Genomic DNA, 21,797 nt, shown 5'->3' on the forward strand with positions numbered 1-21,797 from the left:
ATGGTATTAAAGGCTGACTCTCTTATAATTATCTTGCTCTATCATCCTCCTAAGGCTTTGTCTAACTTTTTTCTGAACCCAGTGAACTTTTGACCCTTGCCTGGTAATTTTCCTTTCCCGTTCTCCTTTTCGGTGACTTCAATATGCATGTTGATGCTGTTTGCTTTAACACTTATCAATTACTGTCTAATTTTTTATATTTTAATCGGACTCAGAATGTTATTTTTCCTACTCGTACGCATGGTCATATCCTTGATTTGATCTGTACATCAGGGGTTGATATCTCTTCCATTTCTTCTTCTGACACTGGTATCTCTGATCATAAATGACTTGGTTTTAGCCTAAGCTTACCTAAGCATAAAACAATGTCCTATGACTGTTATATGCTATTGCAATCTCAAAGCTGTTGATACTGCATAATTTTGTACCACCATTGTTCCTTTGAAACTTTCTGATGTCTTTGATTTCGCTTCTCCCTCCCTGATATTATCTAACTATCACTCCATCATTTTTTTAATTTTGCAAGAGCATGCTCCTGTTAAGACCAGAAGTGTCCCTTCCACCCACCCTTCTCCTTGGTATATTTCTGAGCTTCGTATCCTAAAGGGTACTGGTAGACGGCTTGAGCGTCTTTACAGGAAAACTGGCCTCACTGTTCACTATTTAGCTTTAATTGAACATCTCATAAAATACAAATCTGCTCTAAACTGGGCTCGTTCTAGTTTTGTCTATGCCACAATTAACAAATCAAGCAACAGGTCAAAAGCATTATTTAACACAATAGACAAGCTCGCCAAGCCTCCATCCCATGATGCTCTAGCTTCAGATGAGCTTTGCTGTTCCTTCCTTATTCACTTGCTAGAAAAGACAGATGCCTTCCACCGGTGATTCTCTAATGATGCTACAAAGCTTAGCTATTTGCCAAATCTATCTGGTCAGTCCCTGACTTTCTTTTTCTACTACTCCATCTTCTGTTTCTGAGTTCATTTTGAGATCCAATTCATCATCCGGTCGACTTGACCCTGCTCCTACTTATCTCCTGAAACTTTGCCATTCTGTCATCTCTGCACCTATTTCTCATTTTATCAATGCATCTCTTACATCTGCTTCATTCCCTCTGCCACTCAAAACTGCTGCAGATGTACTTTTCTAGTTGAAAATAATCTCTTTGATCCTGGTATTCGCCTACTTCATAGTACTTCATACTTCAAACTGCACTTGTTAAGGTAGTGAATGATCTACTGCTACAGCTGAAGAAAGGTGTACCCCAGGGATCTGTTCTCAGGCCATTATTATTCATAAATTACATACTACCTTTGGGTCAGATCTTACACTTCATTGTTTTAATTGTTACTTTTAGAATGGATTTGTATCACTTTTGGATTATCACATCCAAATATACACTATATGTACATCTTCTCTACCTGCTCTATCTGCCCAAACTGACAAAATTTATTTTCGCGTGCATGAAAAAGATTGGCTCATTTAACATTTTCTGAAACTAAACATGGACGATGTAATTATGAAATTACATACAGTATAAATATACTAAAGTCTTAACTAAGTGGGTCAAAAAAAGCACTTTAAAGTTCAGCTAATTGCATTCAATGTAAATTTGAACAATAACAATGTTTCATTTATTTGTAGAAGTGTAGTTATTTTTCACAAGTGCAAGCAATAAGCAGCAGGATGATAAGGGAAGCCAATAAAGTCAATCATTCCATGTTAGTAATAAGTATAACAGGACACTTAATTTACCGTGAAGAAATTCTGGGCATTAAACGCTCTACCCTTTTCATATCTTCTACTATGTTGTATTGTATACAGAACTTTTAAATACAAGTTCTAATTTCTATTATGTCTCTCTATACAGTACATAACCTTGCAGATGTTTCAGTGATTACATTATTTCACCTGCTTTTTTCGATAATTTATGACATGATGAAGCAATGTTAAAGATAGCAAAGGTGATCTGTTTCCTGTTTTCTCTGTCTTTCCTTTTGTCTGGTTACTTTCTGCAGTGGTTGACAGTGTGAAGTGGTGTGATTTGTTGGAGGGCAGAGATTATCTGTGTTCTAAGTGTCTTCATGTTGTCAGGCTTTTAAACAGATACGTTTGATCGTTTGGCCTAAAGCCTAAACATTATGAAATATGGAAGTGGGATGGCCTATGTGTGTGTCTGTGTGATGTTTCAGCATTTCCAGCATTATCCTAAAGCGTTTGCTCTACCTTTGTCTTTACTGACTTGTTCCATATTTGTCTAATCCTGTGATTTAAAATTTATGTCAAAAGAATATGCATTCATACCAAGGCAAGCTAAAAAAAGTCTGGTTCACAGTCGCACAGTTAACAAACACCCAACCACAAAGGTTGGATCTGTATGTTTATTGTTTGTAAGGGCATTGTGAACATATGTTCCCAACATTTTAAATTAAACTGCCAATGTCATACTGTTTGAAATGTTGCATTGTTGGGCAAGTAAGAACTTGCTTTAACACTATGGGCTAGATTTACTGACAGCTTGCGACAGCGCAAACCCTCTTTCGGCGTTAAAAAACTACAGTCAGGATTTACTAAAGACGCGCAGTGAAAAATGTGTGCTGAAAAGGCGTGGACCCAGTTGTTTTTGTGGCTGAACTTATTGCATATGCATTTGTCGGAGTTTCCCTTTCAGATGCAAAATGTATGGGAGGAGAGTGTTTAAATGAATCATGCAAGGTGATTTACTAAGGTTTGTGCTTTTCAATTTACTGGTGTTTGACCCATTATTTACCGCCCAAAAAAAGCATGTATTAAACCAGACGCTAAATGGTGAATGGACTTTATGCAGCTGCACTACTTCCTGAACTTTAGCCAGCTCATTTGTTTCCTGTCTGCCATTATTGGACAAACTGATTAATCCAGGTGTGTCTGATTGTTGTTGTTGGTCAGGCACACCTGAATTAATCAGTTTTTCCAATAATGGCAGACAGGAAGCAAAGGAGGCTAAAGTTCAGGAAGTAGTGCAGCTGTAAAGTCCATTGTGTTAGTCGTTGTGGAAATGATCTGACTGCATCTGTGTTCTTTGATTTGTGTGTCGTCAGTAGATCACATGCAGAACTTTCCACTCCCATTGACACTTTTTGGGAATTGTGCTCTCATGCTAATTGGCCCTGTTTAGTAGACCTGGTTCTAAGACGGGTAGCTGAGATGTGTCAGAGTAGGCCTGACAGTAAACAACTCAGCATACAGAATAAATTAGAAACACCTTCATTTGAGCTCAGGATTACCCTCTGCTACCATGTGTAATAACTTATACTGAGTTAATTTGTTTATTGTGCTACAAACATAACATTACCATAAACTCAGGAATGCAGAATATACAGTATGTAAGCACATTTACAGTGAGTAGACTGTTTTTTTTTTGTTTTTGTTTTTTTGTCCACTGGAATTTATTGGAAAGTATTTTGATGTTTTGTTGGCTGAACAGTCAAAGGAGCACAACACTACAACTGGACTATACGTCCAATTCTTGAAGACTTATTGTCATTCATCATATATCTACATTTTTGGTTTTTAGTTTGGTAACTTTATATGATTGTCCACTTTAGACATTCTACTAACAGCTCTATTCTACTTCTACTACAGTTGTAGAATTGCTACTACATGTCAACTACAAGTCATTAAAGTATTAGTAGTCTGCTCCATATCTGCTAATATAATACTTTATTTTTATAATACTTCATTCGGAACCCTTCTGTAGGTGTGGCGTCGTGTTTGCTAGTAAGTGCGCTCTTTCGTGCTCTTATGGGGATAGGCCTCCATTTTGTGAATGTCGTTTAGGACATCGCTCTATGGGCAGCAGGTTGAGCTCTGTAGGTCTCCTCCCTTTACAAGAGTTTTGTAAGGTTGAATAATAGTCCACTGTTCCCTGTTAGAAAGTATTAAGGGGGTGTTAAATAGGATTTTCATAGGATGGTAAAATTAGGGCCCTGAAGTTCCCATATATAGGTAGATTACAATAAAATGAACCTATTAAATCCAGTTATTCCAATATTCAATGTACCTAAACATCTCTAAAAAAAAGTATATGTAAAATGTTGAAATTTTAGATGCTGTCAAATAAGGTTTACATTTTAGCTGTCTATACAAACATACAACAATATATTATGGCCCCAAAACAAATTTGAACTCTTAAGCCAGAATACAATTATACAAATCAATTTACATTGTTTAACAAAATATCAAAACAAGTGGCATTTATTTGAAAGAAGTACAGATTTCAACCAATACATTTTACAAAAAAGTTTAAAAATATGATAAATTAAATATATTGTTCAAAGTGAAGACAAAAAGTCCTGGACACTTTTTGGGTGTCAAACTTTGTGGAACATGTTTATAGGTAATACAATGAACTTCAACAGTAGTGTGAACTGACTTCATACATCCACTAAAAATGACCTTGAGACTAATTAGAGACCTTGAGTTAAACAGTGGCTAAAAGTGCTGTGGTGGGGAATGGGGGGAGTGGGGAAACGAACATTGGCTTGGCTTTGACATAAGCCACTTGGCTTGATATTTTGTATCTAATTCAATACAATTTAGACAATTTTAAGTGTGACTTTAGTGTCCAACATGTGCTAAAACTACACTTTAAATAAAATCCATAAGGATTCTCATGATCATGTTGCCTCGACAGCCCTAAAATGTCACAGCCCGCTATAGTCTTCCTAAATAGCAGGTTATACTGCGTCTTGTGTGAGCCTCACTCGGTGGTTGAAGGTTCTATATGTGTTGCTACTACAATTGATTTATAATGAAAGGACAGAGCTGATCAGGTTCATTATAATCTTTGTTTATAAACTCAGTTTATGAGTTGCGTTTTGTCCAAATGTTATGGATTCAGGTGAATGCTCAATGAAACAAAAATAGTTTTGTGTTGGAAAGAGGATGTTTTCATTTCCACGGCTACAGAGAAAAAGAGAGAGGAATGAGAGAATGGCCTCTCCGAGAGGGATGAGATTGGAATGTCTTACAACCGGCAGAAAAACTCCTCAGAAGTTTGACTTTGCTTCATATCAGAATAGCTTCACTACCAGTGCTGCAGCTCTAGGCTTGTGTTTGTTGGCCTTGCCATCACATTGTTTCATGACAGCGATCAGATGTAAAATAAATAGTGGCAAAAGCTATTTCCTGGATTCTTGTTGGGGATATTTTTAGTATGACCAAAAAAGGCAAAGAGCAAAGAACCTTAGCAGCTGATCTCTCCTAATACATCCAGAGAAAAACATCTCTCCTTTCCTCTCATTCCGCCCTCCCTTTTACCATAAACGTGAGAGTGCATGTTCTCTCAGATACACTAGATTCTGTGAGTAGATCTAGTGGTTGATGTTAACATTTGTTTGTGTGTGTGTGTGTGTGTGTGTGTGTGGTCCTGTTAAACCCTACGTTATGGGAATAAAACGACCCAACCACGATGGCAATATATTAAATCCTAGTCCTTGTGGGGACATTTTTGGTCCCCATGAAGAAAACAACTTGTAAGTGATGTTTTTTGAAAGTGCAGAACGTTTTCTGTGATGGGTAGGTTTAGGGTAAGAAGATAGAATATACAGTTTGTACAGTATAAAAATCATTATGTCTATAGAATGTTGAATGTTCATACATAACATGTAAACCAAACGTGTGTGTGTGTGTGTGTGTGTGTGTGTGTGTGTGTGTGTGTGTGTGTGTGTGTGTGTGTGTGTGTGTGTGTGTGTGTGTGTGTGTGTGTGTGTGTGTGTGTTTGTTTGTGTGCTCTTGTTTATGTGATTTATGAGGACACAAATTTGTATAATGACGTGTATTACACTGGTATTACAACTTAAACATGGTTTATTTGGATATTTCATGAGTCCCCATAATTCAAATAGCTTTAAAAAACATAAAAACAATGTTTTATTAAAAATGTAAAAATGCAGAATGTTTCCTGTGATGGGCAGGTTTAGGGATAGGGTTAGTGTAAGGGGATAAAATATACAGTTTGTACAGTATAAAAACCATTATGCCTATAGAATGTCCTTACAAGTATAGCAAAACAAACTTGGTATAGCAAAAGAGAGCGTGGAATGATACGAGAGACATGAAAGTAGCACAACTACAGAATGTATGAAATTGCTTACATAGGGAAATTCAGGCTGATGTTTTATGATTAGTTCTCTAGACTGAGATTGTATGTTGAGCCCATTTTCTCTGTGTTAATTGAAAGTCGTGTGGTATCTCATCTGTGTTTATTTCTTGTGTCTTTCACTTCAGGTGAGGCTAAAATAAAGAAACCCCCACCCAAAACACTGGCTAAACAAGGTAGGATCAAATCAGTCATCATCTGCATCATTTAAAGATACATGTTGGGTTAAAAAAAAAACAGTACACAACATGTAATCAACAACATTTTTGTGACATGTTGTTGATTACAACAGATAATAATTGTGTCCCTCGGTTTGTACAACCAAAGAAAATATAGTTTATATGGTGCCCAATCCAAAGTTCAGCTCCAAACCTGACCAAGCACAACTGAACCAGCTAACTAAGATCTTTACACACATGTGATAATTACAGACAGGTGTGTTAGATCAGGGCTGGATCTGAACTCTGCAGGGGTGTGTTTCCCAAAGCCAACTATGGTCGCAAGTTCCGTCGTTACCAATGGAGTTCAATGGAAATTGCGATCATAGTTGGCCAACGATGCTTTTGGGAAACGCACCCCAGATAGATCTCCAGGAACAGGAATTAGCACCCCTGTGGTATAGTAATACACTTACAATGTGTATTTTCATTTATGTTTTGTCAATTGAGGGGCAAGCAAAAGTGAAGAACTAATTAAATGATAAACAATAATAAAGGTGACCCTGGACCACAAAGCCAGTCTTATTGATAACTTTTTTTTTTTTAAATTGAGATTTATACATCATCTGAAAACTGAATAAATCTCAGGATAGGACAATATTTGGCCAAGATGCAACTATTTGAAAGAATTCTGGAATCTGAGGGTGCAAAAAAATAGAAATATTGATAAAATCGCCTTTAAAGTTGTCCAATTCTGTTGGCAATTTTGCTGCATCCACTCACAAAAATAAATTTTTATGTTTTTAAGCTAGGACATTTACAAAATATCTTCATGGATCATGATCTTTACTTAATATCCTAATGATTTTTGGCATAAAAGAAAAATTTATTGTGACCCATACAATGTATTGTTGGCTATTGCCACAAATATACCCATGTGACTTATGACTGGTTTTGTGTAAAAATAATGAAAATATATTTCATGGCTGTTAAGAAATATTGGTAACTCTTTGCAAACTCTTTGAAAAGTAGCAAAACGTTTATCTTGGACTTTGCATGTGACTGAGAGAGATAGAATACAAATTTATATCCAATCTAAGGTGCCGATTTATGCGCAATATTGGAATATTGTATAAAATGTTTGCGAATAAGCAGTGATTCCATCCCATACTGTAAAACATTTTTTGGGTTTAACTTAAAAAAGCAAGTTACCTTGTTGCCTTAAAATTTTGAGATGCTGTGCAATGAAACTGATCCACTGGTTAGCCAAGTTATCCAATCACAACCACTGTTGAGGGAAAGTCACATGAAAGTCTCGTCTAGCAAAATTAATGAATCTTTTTCAAGTAATTTCGTTAAGTTCAGCAGTATATAATTAAAATGTTACATGTTAATAGCCAGATTCCCCGACACATCAACTTACGCAAACTCCAGGGACCAGAAACGCATCACGTAACTAATAAAAAAAACAAATTATGTGCTTGTTTGAAAAAAAAAATTCAGTTTCCTGTGCAGAACCTGTGGAATGTTGCACTTAAGCGGTCAACACAAAATGAACGAATCACTCCCTGAAACATCTCGTTGTTGCAGAGTCATAAAGATTTGTTTAAAATCAACAAATTGTTCATGATCAACCCATCATTAATTTATTCAATTAATGTGTTTCCACCGTAGTTTATGTGCATGTCTTCTTATTGGATACATGTATCCACCTCAATTGAGTGCAAAAGGTTTTTTTTTGTATGTGCATTTTTAAAATGTATGTAGATATTGACATTTACATACAGCGTTTTTATGCAATCTCCCAAAATGCATGTAAAAAATAGCTGGATGGAAGCATAGCTAATGTCATAACAAGCTAATAACAAAAAAAATCCCCAAATTTTTTTGTGCTTTGTTCACCTTGGAAACATACCAGGAAGTGACATGAAAGTCTGTTGTGCACTTTCAATAAATTTTTAACCCCTGTGTGAGAGCAAATGTATCATGTGGCGAACATAAATTTAGCCTAAATTCTATAATTGGATTGTGTGTTAGGTGCTCCTCCTCAGATCATGCAGTTTCCTGATGATATGAAGATCTTGGCGGGCCAGGAGGTCAGTCTGCTGTGCAAGTTCACTGGAGCGCTGCCCATCAGCTGCACCTGGCTCAAGTTCCGCAAACCAGTAAGAGCCTTTTCACCTTTTAACGTGTAAAAACCAGAGAGAGACTTCAATGTTTGATTCTTTGACTCACAGATGGCACAGGAATTCACTCGCCAGTCCCTTTTAAATTCTTTAAACATTCATTTGTTTTTACTATTTAATATGATCTTTGGATTGGGAGTTGTTATGATGCCCAAACATGCTTTCTAGGTTGGCAGCTCGCAGCTTTTCCAAAACAGCCATCATCCTCAATGACCAAATATTGCTAGCACTGGCATACCCCTCTGTACACATGGCTCAAACACAAAAAAAAACTTTTTATTACTCCCATTTATTTCAGTTAGTTGACTTTCCACTCTAAACTGTTTGAACTGAACACTTGAAGTAGCCCACGCCTGAAACAAGCACCCGTGTTCATGTTGGTTGTCCACATCCTCTGCTTCTTCAGATTCTGGAAGGTCAGGGCATCTCAGTATTAAGCGCAGACAGCAGCAGTCAGCTGACCATCAACGAAGGACAGCAGGAGCACTGCGGATGCTACACCATCGAGATCAGGAACAGCTACGGCGTGAGACAGGCCGCCCTCAACCTCACTATAGTCGGTGAGTGTGAACACTAGTGAAAAATTTTACATCTGGCCATTTGCATATGGGAGTCATTACATGAAAGGAGTTTCACAACATTTAATGACGCCCAAAATGTACTTTAAAATCAGGGCTCCTACGTAGTTTAGAAAATTATAGAATTGGATTTGATTCATTTCCAGGTCTTGATAAGAATGGGAAAATGAAAACAGAGTATGGAGAAATGCAGGTTAATATGCGTTTTAGGCTTCTACTCATCAACAACGCATGTTATCACTTCAAGAAAACCACAAAAAAAAAAAAAAAAAACCAGATGACTGAAATTTACAGATGGCTGTACTATACCAAATATAGATCTTAAAAATAATGCTGTATAAACCAATTATTTTAAATGGTCTGAAAAATCTACAGACAGAATTGGAAATCTGAGTCTGGAAAATAATGGAATTTTGAAATGGAAACTGGAACCCTGTAAAATGGCAACTAAAATAAGGATCCATTCACACAGGACACGTTCTTGTCTGTCCAGCATGTTTACATAGAAAAACTATTAAAAACTATTTAAAAACAGTGCAGTTGGGCACAAGAATGTGTTCAACACGGAGTGAGCAAACCAGAGGGAGAAAGACATTTGAACTAGAATGTCAATCAAATATGAACGTCGAAATATACAGAAATTATTTGTTTTACCTGAAACTAAATGACATGACTTATTTGACGTATTGAATAAAAGTTTATTTAAATAATATCCCATGAGCCACTGAGGCCATGTGCGCACTAAAAAAAAATCAGGAGTGACGACCACATTTAGAGAGTCTTCACACTGGTTCGGTTGAGGTGAGAAAGCAATCCGACTGTCACGGGTATGGTGCGGGTGAAGACAGGCAGAGGCACAAAGTTCCAATTCAAGCATTTACTATAATAACTCACACAAAACTGGTACAGGCAGACGGGTAACCCTCAAAACATAGTAACATCAACCAGTAACATAAACAAGGACCGACCAGGACAGACTGAACAGTAGCAAACTAAATACAGATACAAACGAACACTAACAAGGTGAAGACAGGTGACACAGATAATGAGGACGATGAACAGGTGGATGATTGAGGGAGTGAGTTCAGGTGTGGAGACAAGGGATTCTGGGAAGTGTAGTGCAGACTAAGACAGACAGGTGCAGACGAAGACTGTGACATAACGCCCCCCTTCAACAAGGCACGACCTCGCGCCGTAGAACAACAAAGGGGTGGGTGCCCTGCAGGCTGATGAAGGGGTGGCCGATCTGGAGCAGGAAGCGGCCAGGGCGGAGCAGGACGTGCGGGCGGCCAGGGCGGAGCAGGACGTGCGGGCGGCCAGGGCGGAGCAGGACGTGCGGGCGGCCAGGGCGGAGCAGGACGTGCGGGCGGCCAGGGCGGAGCAGGACGTGCGGGCGGCCAGGGCGGAGCAGGACGTGCGGGCGGCCAGGGCGGAGCAGGACGTGCGGGCGGCCAGGGCGGAGCAGGACGTGCGGGCGGCCAGGGCGGAGCAGGACCCTTCGGGCGGCCATGGCGGTGTGGACCCTTCGGGCGGCCATGGCGGTGAGGACCCTTCGGGCGGTGCAGGCGGAGGCCTATACCCCCCCCAAAAAAAATACTTGGGGAGAGTGACAGGATTTGGAACCGGCTCAGGGACAGACACCGGCTCAGGGACAGACACCGGCTCCAGTGTGTGCGTAGCCCACACACACCACATGGCTGTGGCCATAATGGCCAGTGTCGCGGTCACTGAGGGCTCAGGCGGCGCAGACATGGCGTGAACAGACTCTGGGCTGGACGGGACCAGCGGTGCAGGAAGCTCTGGGCTGGACGGGACCAGCGGTGCAGGAAGCTCTGGGCTGGACGGGACCAGCGGTGCAGGAAGCTCTGGGCTGGACGGGACCAGCGGTGCAGGAAGCCCTGGGCTGGACGGGACCAGCGGTGCAGGAAGCTCTGGGCTGGACGGGACCAGCGGTGCAGGAAGCTCTGGGCTGGACGGGACCAGCGGTGCAGGAAGCTCTGGGCTGGACGGGACCAGCGGTGCAGGAAGCTCTGGGCTGGACGGGACCAGCGGTGCAGGAAGCTCTGGGCTGGACGGGACCAGCGGTGCAGGAAGCTCTGGGCTGGACGGGACCAGCGGTGCAGGAAGCTCTTGGCTGGACGGGACCAGGGGTGGAGGGAGATCCAAGCCAGACGGGATTAATGGAAAAAGCTCAGCAGGCATGATATTCTCAGTCCCAGGCACGGCGGGCATGACGTATACTGCCTTGGGTTCGGCAGATCTAGCGTGAAGTGCGGGCTCGGCTGGACTGGCGTGAAGAGCAGGCTCGGCTGGACAGGCGCGAATCATCTCGGGCTTTGCAGGCTGGACGTGAAGATCGGGCAGGTCGTGAAGATCTGGCTCAGCAGGCGGGACTTGAAGCTCTGGCTCGGCATGCGTGAAGAGAAGTGCAAGATCGGCTGGACAGACGATAGGCACTTGCTCATCTGCTTCTGGATCGGCTAGTGTTACCGTGAGGGAGGAACCAGAAACCCAAAGAGCTCTGTCCATAAACTCAATAAAAGGTCGATCTAAATCCTTGAGCAGCAGTATCTGGGCTAGTGGACCCTCAAGTGCTCTCCAGAACCGTTGCTTCAAAAACTCCTCCTCCCAGTAAACATCCTGATGTATATGCAGGTAAACTTCCACAAACTCCTCCAATGAACTCCCATTCTGATCAAACAGAAATGCCTCCATAGCGTCCTCCTCCATTACTTTCGTGGTCGGTCCTTCTGTCACGGGTATGGTGCGGGTGAAGACAAGCAGAGGCACAAAGTTCCAATTCAAGCATTTACTATAATAACTCACACAAAACTGGTACAGGCAGACGGGTAACCCTCAAAACATAGTAACATCAACCAGTAACATATACAAGGACCGACCAGGACAGACTGAAGTAGCAAACTAAATACAGATACAAACGAACACTAACAAGGTGAAGACAGGTGACACAGATAATGAGGACGATGAACAGGTGGATGATTGAGGGAGTGAGTTCAGGTGTGGAGACACAAGGGATTCTGGGAAGTGTAGTGCAGACTAAGACAGACAGGTGCAGACGAAGACTGTGACACCGACCCAACGGATCAAACAGTATCATAATTCATAACAGGAAATGTGTTATATAAAAAGCAGCAGTGTCTGATTCTGTGACTGAGCACATTAGTTATCACAGTTAAAAAAACAAAGTTTGTCTTAAAATGTTGTGTAATTGCTCTTCTCCGTGCATTGCCGGAATACTGTCCCAAAGAAGCCTCCATTCCCATTATATATATTCATATGTATATAACAACATAAATAAACAAAACATTCTCTTTTCCGCCAATTTCAAAACGTATGGTTCCTTTCCTATCAATATGATCTCTGAGTTTCCCAGTCGTGATTGCGATTGCGAATCAGGTTTTGCCCCCTGAAGTCATTCCATCTGAAGACAGAATTAGTTGCATCTTTAAAGACTAAAAAGACAATATAATAATTGAACATTCCCTGTTTCCTCGGTTACAAACACACATAGCTGGGCTGAAATGCTGGCTGTCATTTGGCCAGTTAAGGAGTGTACTTGAAGTGAATCTGAACTCTGATGAATTTTAGGACGTCGGTGTCAATTTTGGTCTGTTTCTTCACAGATAAGCCTGACCCCCCTGCCCGCGTCCCAGCAGCCTCAGACATCCGTAAGTCCAGCCTCACACTGTCCTGGTATGGGCCGACATACGACGGGGGCTGCGCTGTCCATTCCTACAACGTGGAGCTGTGGAACTCTGTGGACATGAAGTGGACAGATCTGGCGTCCTGTAACAGCACCTCTTACAACGTACAGAACCTGCTTCCAGACAGACAGTACAAGTTTCGAGTGAGAGCTGTAAATATCTATGGTGTCGGGGAGCCTAGTGCTGAGTCTGTGCCGGTGCAGGTGGGACTGGAGGCCGAAGAGGGTGAGCGCCACCTGGTGGACATTAATAATATTGTATTAGGAACAAAGCATGGATTATGCTGTTAACTTTAGTTATTTCAGTTTAAAATGTGTTACAAAAAACAGTCTGTTGATTTTACAGGAAATAAAGAAGATGAAGTTGAGCCCTCAGATGATGGTATGTGTCATGTTTGTGGTGTCTGATGTATATTTGAAAATATGATTCTCTCATGCTAGTGCACATGCTTCTAAGTTTTCTGCTGTTAGAATATGTATAGATGATTTACCTTACACTTCAACTGCATTTACTGATATGTTCTGATAATATCAGGTAAAGTGTCACTGAATTATTACAGTTTTTCTCAATTGCTCTGACTTGTGTTACACGTAAACTGAAAATTCACAGTTGCTTGCCATGGTGGTGTTAGGAGAAGACATAATTATGAACAAGCAACTGTGAATTTGCAGTTTACATAATGTACCGTATACAAATGCTCATTTTCTTTTTGTGTACTACAGTATAGACTTTTCCCAGAAAATGTTTGGCATTGGCCAATTTACTGACACAATAACTAGGTTTTGAAGCATTAATTAAATGTTTTGGTGAGCTACTACGTTTTGCAGACATGCTATAGAGTTCTGATGTTGCAGCAAACAGTAACTTGTGACAATTGCACTTATAGTTTCAATAATTTTAAGATAAAAAATGTGCCAAAGCGACTGAGAACAACAAAAGGAAGGTTTTCAAAAATCATGTCTATTAGGGTTTTTCCAATTTTCATTTTCAGTTTTGTAAAACGTGATACATATTGCAATATGACTGATTATAGACAATTCAAAATAATATGGATCTATTTCCTCTTTTCACATCAGAAGAGAGGGCATTGAACTACAGAAACGTGACGATTAAGACAGATGTAAAAGTGAAGGACCTTTATGATGTGGAAGAACGACTGGGCACGTGAGTATGACAGCGGATCAATAAAATGGTGTACAAATTGGATATTATTGTATAATAAACGAACCTGCAACAATATTTTATATATAAAATATATATTTTCATTTTCAGAGGGAAATTTGGGACTGTTTTCAAACTGATAGAAAAGACCACTAAGAAGGTTTGGGCTGGGAAATTCATAAAAGCATATTCTGCCAAAGAAAAAGAAAATGTCAGACAGGAAATTGCAATCATGAATGACCTGCATCACTCAAAGCTTGTGCAGTGTGTCGACGCTTTTGAGATGAAGACAGACATCGTAATGGTGCTGGAAATGTAAGTAGATATGTGTTTTATGAGCTTTAATCTTCTAATTGCAGTTCTCAGATTAGAGAATGAGACAGTTTTCTAAGCCTGTAGTCAATTCACAACAGAATATTAGTGATTTGAAAAGCAGTTTTATAATTTTTCAAGTATACCTATTTTTATAACATAATTGTTTTAACAGAAATGACTTGGCACTGTCATTGTCAAGTTACAGTGGCAAGAATAAGTTATGAACCCTTTGAAGATGTCATACACGATCCAACTAAACTAATAACGCACAAATAATCAACCTTTTTCACATTTTTATTGAATCATTCCCAGTGCAGGGTGGGGAACACAATTTTTTTTTAAGGTACTGTGTAAGCTATTGGGATCGAGGCATGATGCACACTAACCAATCTTTCTCAAGAAGACCAGATTTGTTAGGATTTGTGTGTCTTTATGTAAAGGGCAGTGCACCTGTGCAACACACAATTCCAATCTCATCAACTGATTCTAATTTGAAAATTCATAATACAGAGGTTCGCTTATTTTATCCACCCTGCACTGAATGATCACTCACTGTCTTTGTGTCTTAGTTTGTGTCTTAGGGTAAGATTACACGACAACGATATGCTTATAATGGAGAAGTTTTTCCTTTGAGTTTTCCGCGTACAGACGGCACCATTGTCAAAACGATCCCCATTCACACGGATCCGCTAAAATGAGTAAAAACCCTGTATTCTGCTGCCAGGCCGTTAGATGGCGATGAAACACTGTAGACTGAACTCGTAATATGCATGTTCATGACTTCATCGTCTTTAGAGATTTGCATTTTTGTTGTTTACATGGAGACCGTTTTCAAAAACTTTCAGGCACCCAAAACGCCGTTGTCAAAGTAAATGAACGGCCAAAACGCATAAAAAGTTTGACGTTTTTAGTTGAAAATGGTGTCGTATAAACAGCCCCTCAATAGTCAAGTCCTCTTATTTATTGAATGCAGGTGTTTCAATCAAACCCATTGCCACCGGTGTATAAAACAAAGCACCTAGCCATGCAGTTCGCATTTACAAACATTTGTGGGGAAAAAAGGGTCGTTCTGAAGAGCTCAGTGAATTCAAGCGTGGTACTGTGATAGGATGCCAGCTTTGCAATAAGTCAGTTTGTTATTATTCCTCTGTGAACTGTAAGTGGTATTTAAAAGTGGAAGCGTTTAGGAACAATCTCAGCCACAAAGCGAAAGACCACGTAAAGTCACAGAGCAGGGTCCCAGAGTGCTAAAGAGCATGGAGAGTAAAAGTCACCAACGTCCTGTTGATTCCATGGAAGACTTCCAGACTTCCACTAGCATTAATACCCGCACAAAAGCTGTGCGGCGGGAGTTTCATGGAATGGGTTTTCATGGTCGAGCCACTTTATGCAATCCTCACACTACCAAGTACAATGCCAAGAGGTCCAACATCAGTATGTTTCCATCCAAAGTTGCGAATTTAACTTGTGCGAGAAATTGGAATATGGCATAAAACATTTGCGAATAAAGCAATGTTTCCATCCAGTGAGCCGAAGATGACAAAATCATCACTTCCTGATAAACTGAAGCTAAATATCAGTAAATGGAAGTTTATGCATAGGCAGAGTAAGCTGTATATAATAATTTTGTAGGAAACGGCAATAAAGTTATCTTGCTTTTGGAGGCGGATCCTTGCTGTTTGGGAACACATGTAAGACAGTTCTGGGAGGTAATTATACCGAAACACTTTGACGACAGACTTTGCATTTCAGAACAACCAAAACAGCATTTCAGATGTTGTGCAATGAGATCGGTCCGCTGGTTAGTCCAGTTATGCCGTCCAATCGCAAAGTCACATGTCTTTATTGATGCTCAATGAGGAATTTATTCAGTAAATGTGTTTCCATTGTAGTTTATGCACATGTTTTGCACAAAAAGTTTATCCGACTCAATTGAGCGCATATGTTTTTCTGTGTCTTTTTTTTTATTTATGCACATATTTCCGTTTCTGTCCAGAGTTTTTATGTGATATCCCAGCCCGGTCTCACCCCAAAACGTCATATACTGACGGGTCTTGACCATACGTCAACATACGACGGAAAGGGTACCCCTATAACGTCAATATGAGACGCAGACATAAGCGCACCAGCAGCGCCTCCTAGCGGTACCCTAACGCATACCTAAACCCAACCATACCCGAATCGTCACACATGGACGTTAAAGGGTACCCTTTTCGTCGTATGTTGCCGTATGGTCAAGACCCGTCAGTATGTGACGTTTTGGGGTGAGACTGTGTTAGATATCCCAAAATGTGCATAAAGGTAGGTGGATGGAAACATAGTGTTTGACCTCACAAATGCTCTACTGGATGAATGGGTAACAAATTCCCCTCAGAAACACTTCAAAATCTTGTGGAATTCTTCCCAGTAGAGTGGAAGCTATTGTAACTCATTCTTGCCACTGTATGTCAGACTGTAATGTAATACATTTTTGCCATTATTCCATATGTCCCCTTTGTTTTAACTCGCTTTTAGTAGAAGTTAAGAAGAGGTTAAGTGAAGGACAGTTCAAAGATAAACTCTTACAGGGTTTGAAGCTTTTAGTATAATATGTCTGGTGCATTGGCTGAACTTTGATGTTCTTCAGGATCTCTGGAGGGGAACTGTTTGAGCGGATCATAGATGAGGACTTTGAGCTGACCGAGAGAGAGGTGATCAAATACATGCTTCAGATTGTGGATGGAGTAAATTTCATCCATAAGAAAGGCATCGTCCACCTGGACCTCAAACCTGAGAACATCATGTGTGTCAATAAGACCGGCAGCAAAATCAAACTAATTGACTTTGGACTGGCACGCAGACTGGGTAATTGCATTTTTTAAATTATTAATTATTTTTTAATTAATTATTTTTTTAATTAATAATTTAATTCAGAAATAATATAAGAAAACTATTATATTTAGACTTTCATTTTTTTTAAGACTTACTGATTTTGACGTTTTCCAATGCTTTCCAATTAGAATTTCAACTGAGAAGCCATTTAAGTCATTTGTTTATTTAAAATATCACATATTGTTTTAAAATTAAATCATGAATTGGTTTGTGTCTTATGTGTGACTGTAGAGAATGCTGGATCTCTGAAAGTCCTTTTTGGCACCCCCGAGTTTGTGGCTCCAGAGGTGATTAATTATGAGGCCATTAGTTACACTACAGACATGTGGAGTATAGGAGTTATCTGCTACATCCTGTGAGTACACAAGTCAAGTCAACCTTGTTTATGTACTTTATACAATTGTTTCAGATTGTTTAAAGGCAGCTTCATAGTAATAAACAGATAAACAGTAATGATCAATGATGCAAAGTTCATCAAATTCTGCTGTAAAGCAGCGCTACGAAAGGCAATAGTGGCATTATTTAGCTCAATACATTTCACATACAGTATATTCTGAAGAGAAATTACCTTTATGGCCAATGTTTTTTTTTCCCATTTTCTGTGCTGATCTTGGTGTAAAATCTGCTAAATAATATGTGAAACGTGCTGAGTACTACACTCTTATTGGTTGATGGAAGCCTAAATTATCCAAACAATTAAGTAATTACAGTCAAACTAAAATTTATTCAGACACCATTGCTCACATTATCACAGTTTATTCGCTATAGTTTAGAAAAGGGTACTAAAATATGACAAGAAATCAGAGCTGTCAAATCTGTTGATATTTCACTGGTTTTGTCCATCCTTCTGTTCTGTCTCACAAATGAATGATGTTGAAAATGTCAGCTGTTAAATTTAAGTACACAATTAAATAATACAAGTTTAGGTCAAGAAATTACAAATTACAAAATTGAGTGGTGTAAAAAGGTCACATTAGCAATTAAAGAAAAAACACTTAAGTAAAACACGGTCAGGTCAATGTGTCTGAATAATTTTTGGTCCCAAATTTGTATACATTTTACTGATAGCCACTGTATGAAGAATCTTTTGCTTTTAAATAAGTACACAGTATACTTTATTTTGCTATCCCCACTTACATACATTAACTAAAGTGTCCTGCACCCACTAGTAAAAAATATAAAAAATGATATCTGGTGTCTGAATAATTTTTGGTTTGACTGTATACAGGTGCTGGTGTCATATAATTCGAATATCATGAAAAAGTTAATTTATTTCAGTAATTCCATTCAAAAAGTGAAACTTGTATATTATATTCATTACACACAGACTGATATACAAATGTTTATTTCTTTAAATTTTGAACTTTAAGAAACTTAAGACCAATACAAAAAAAAAGGATTTCTAGAAATACTGGCCAAATGAAAAGTATGAACATGAAAAGTATGAGCATGTACAGCACTCAATACTTAGTTGCGGCTCCTTTTGCCTGAGTTACTGCAGCAATGCGGCGTGATGGAGTCGGTCAGTCTGTGGCACTGCTCAGGTGTTATGAGAGCTCAGGTTGCTCTGATAGTGGCCTTCAGCTCTTCTGCATTGTTGGGTCTGGCGTATCACATCTTCCTCTTCACAATACCTCATAGATTTTCTATAGGGTTAAGGTCAGGCGAGTTTGCTGGCCAATTAAGAACAGGGATACCATGGTCCTTAAACCAGGTACTGGTAGCTTTGGCACTGTGTGCAGGGGCCAAGTCCTGTTGGAAAATGAAATCTGCATCTCCATAAAGTTGGTCGGAAGCATGAAGTGCTCTAAAACTTCCTGGTAGACGGCTGCGTTGACCTTGGACCTCAGAGAACACAGTGGACCAACACCAGCAGATGACATGGCACCCCAAACCATCACTGACTGTGGAAACTTTACACTGGACTTCAAGCAACGTGGATTCTGTGACTCTCCTCTCTTCCTCCAGACTCTGTGACCTTGGTTTCCAAATGAGATGCAAAATTTGCTCTCATCAGAAAAGAGGACTTTGGCCCACTGAGTCAACGCAGCCGTCTACCAGGACATTTTCAGAGCACTTCATGCTTCCTTCATTTTCCAGCAGGATTTGCACCTGCCCACACTGCCAAAAGAGCCAAAACCTGGTTCAATGACCATGGTATTACTGTGTAATTACTGTGTGATTTCATGTACCGGTAATATTCTAATTTTCTGGGACTTAGATTTCGTGGGTTTCAAAATTATAACAAATAAAGGCTTGAAATATCTCACTTTGCATGTAATGAATCTATATAATATATCAGTTTCACCTGTTAAGTTGAATTCTTGAAATAAATCAACTTTTTGATGATATTCTAATTATATGACCAGCACCTGTATATGGTGGCTCTTTGTCCAGAGTGTTTCTTTGCCTATATGGTCCAAATTTGTAGAGCCTCATAATTGACATATGTTCTAATTTTGTGGGAATAAAGAATACTTTATCATTCTTTAAAAAGACTATTACATAAGCAATATACTTTAAAGGAATACCCTAGTAGGCCTACTGACTCAATGTAATGTTTTCAGACACTTAATTACATGGTAATACTTTTAAGATTTGAACTACAATACAAGTGCAAATTCAGTACACTTCAGCACACTTATTTTCCACAGGGGTGATCGTCCCACGCTATTGTTGTTGGGAAGAATGTGTGAGATTTTGTTGCTCAACAGTCTTTCCTGTTTTAAATGGAAAACACTTCGGTGTGGTGTTTGCATTTTTACTTTTGGAAAATAGAGGAATACTACAGTCCCTCATGTATTTTGTTGTTGTCTGTTGTATCATCTGTCTGTCAGAGTTTTCTGAGTTTATACAGTATGTATGTGATAAGAGTGTACAGTATCTTTGGTAACAGAAAGATGTTCTCCTCAGTTCTCCTCAGTTATCCAGTGTTAATCTGGGCATCAACTAGCAAGTAGAAGGCCTTTTAGTATAATTGTAAAAATGTCCACCTTCAGATCATGGTATACGTCTTTTTGCTTTGAAATCTTTTCTAATTTTTATAAAGTACACGTAAGAATAACTTATTTATTGTTAGTAATATTTCAAGATGAAGACTTAACAACTTAGTTTTTTTCTGTCACATTAGTGTGACAATTTTTATAGCTCTACTTATTTTTTCCCCATTGTTTCTTGTTGTGTTTAGTGTCAGTGGTTTGTCTCCCTTCATGGGAGACAATGATATTGAGACGCTGTCTAATGTGACGTCAGCGACGTGGGACTTTGAAGACGACGCATTTGATGAGATCTCAGACGAGGCCAAAGACTTTATCAGTAACCTGCTGAAGAAAGACATGAAGTGAGTGCACATCTCTGCTTCACTTTCACAATGCCAAATCCTTATTCAGAAAAATACTAGAAAAGTATATTTGTTGCCTTATACGGTGAGTCATTTTACATGTCTGATTTACTTGATTTCCCCCGTCTTGCATCATGCATCAGTGCTCTCTGAGGTACCATTCTTTGTCTGTGACTATACATTTTTTTTTTACATTTGTTTCCCTCAAAGCTCTCTCTCGGCAATTAAATATCAGTGTGTCTGTGTTTATTTGTCTTCAGAGCTCGTCTGACCTGTGATCAGTGTTTCCAGCACCCATGGCTCAAACAGGACACCTCCATCATGGAGGCCAAGAAGCTTTCTAAAGAGAGGATGAAGAAGTATATTCTGAGAAGAAAGTGGCAGGTTAGCATCTAGAATAATAATAATGTGAGATAAAACGTTGGGTTTCTCCTTGTTTCTTGTCTTATTGAAAGTCTGATTAAAACGAGCTAAATATCTTCTTGCGGTGTGTTTATCACAGTTCTGTTACTGATGTGTTGGTGAATAAAGTGATAACAGATAGTTTTGCACTCTCTTCTCCAGAAAACAGGACATGCGGTACGAGCTATTGGTCGACTGTCTAACATGGCATTGATGGCAGGCGTTCATGCCAAAAAGGGTTCCCCCACTGAAGGTACAACATTTCTGAATGACCAACCCTTAATTAAAAGACTAGTAGTGACTCAACTAATGATTTGTTTTAAAATGGACATTATATGCTTGTTTACAATGTGTCTGTAATGTTGTTGTTTGAGCATTGAAGCTTTTGAGCAAAGTTCCAAAGCACCAAGTCACTCCAAAGGGACTTACATAGTATTCTCTGTATCACTGTTTCTGAACTCCCTGGAAGACCTCGACTGTAGTCTTTAGGTTTTATTCCGTGAACAAACACATCACAGTGTTCCTCATTTAAATACATCCCAGCTAAGGCATACGCAAATTAAAGGGACGGAGTTGCATTGGTAGTGTGTTGTCCAAGAGACCGCTGTTTTTTCCACCCTGGATCTAATGCAGTTATGGTAAGGGCTGTGGCATTTCTGACACGCTCGAAGCGGTTGACCAATCTCAACTAGCTGGTCCAGCCAACCAATCAAAAGACATTGTGCTTTTCAGGAGGAAGGGCTTCATAGAGACAGGAACTAAAAAGTTGTGCATTTTCCGTAACTCGCTGATTAACTGCCATAGTACAATGCATTGTTGGAGAAAATAACCAACTAGTCTTGAATGTTTCCCGAAACTATAGCAACATAATCGCACCTCTTTTCGTTTGAACCATATTGGTTCAACAGTAGGACTG

The 21,797-nt window shown here is 39.5% G+C and overlaps 1 protein-coding gene across 5 annotated transcripts in view; it reads left to right on the forward strand.

Moving 5' to 3' along the window:
• The window catches only part of mylka (myosin, light chain kinase a), a 124,472-nt gene that overhangs the window by 97,031 nt on the left and 5,644 nt on the right, over positions 1-21,797 (forward strand). For 4 of the 5 annotated variants that reach the window (XM_079619835.1, XM_079619839.1, XM_079619836.1 and 1 more), the window contains 12 exons: positions 6,274-6,321; positions 8,341-8,468; positions 8,896-9,049; positions 12,712-13,017; positions 13,138-13,173; positions 13,869-13,956; positions 14,065-14,268; positions 16,895-17,112; positions 17,371-17,494; positions 20,327-20,479; positions 20,740-20,863; positions 21,044-21,134. In XM_079619835.1, the coding sequence (XP_079475961.1) occupies positions 6,274-6,321; positions 8,341-8,468; positions 8,896-9,049; positions 12,712-13,017; positions 13,138-13,173; positions 13,869-13,956; positions 14,065-14,268; positions 16,895-17,112; positions 17,371-17,494; positions 20,327-20,479; positions 20,740-20,863; positions 21,044-21,134 (1,674 nt within the window). The remainder of the gene's footprint in view (positions 1-6,273; positions 6,322-8,340; positions 8,469-8,895; positions 9,050-12,711; positions 13,018-13,137; positions 13,174-13,868; positions 13,957-14,064; positions 14,269-16,894; positions 17,113-17,370; positions 17,495-20,326; positions 20,480-20,739; positions 20,864-21,043; positions 21,135-21,797) is intronic. The other variant, XM_079619837.1, reaches the window with a different exon arrangement.

This window comes from Phoxinus phoxinus (assembly GCF_949152265.1).
Source record: "Phoxinus phoxinus genome assembly, chromosome: 7".
NCBI lineage: Eukaryota > Metazoa > Chordata > Actinopteri > Cypriniformes > Leuciscidae > Phoxinus > Phoxinus phoxinus.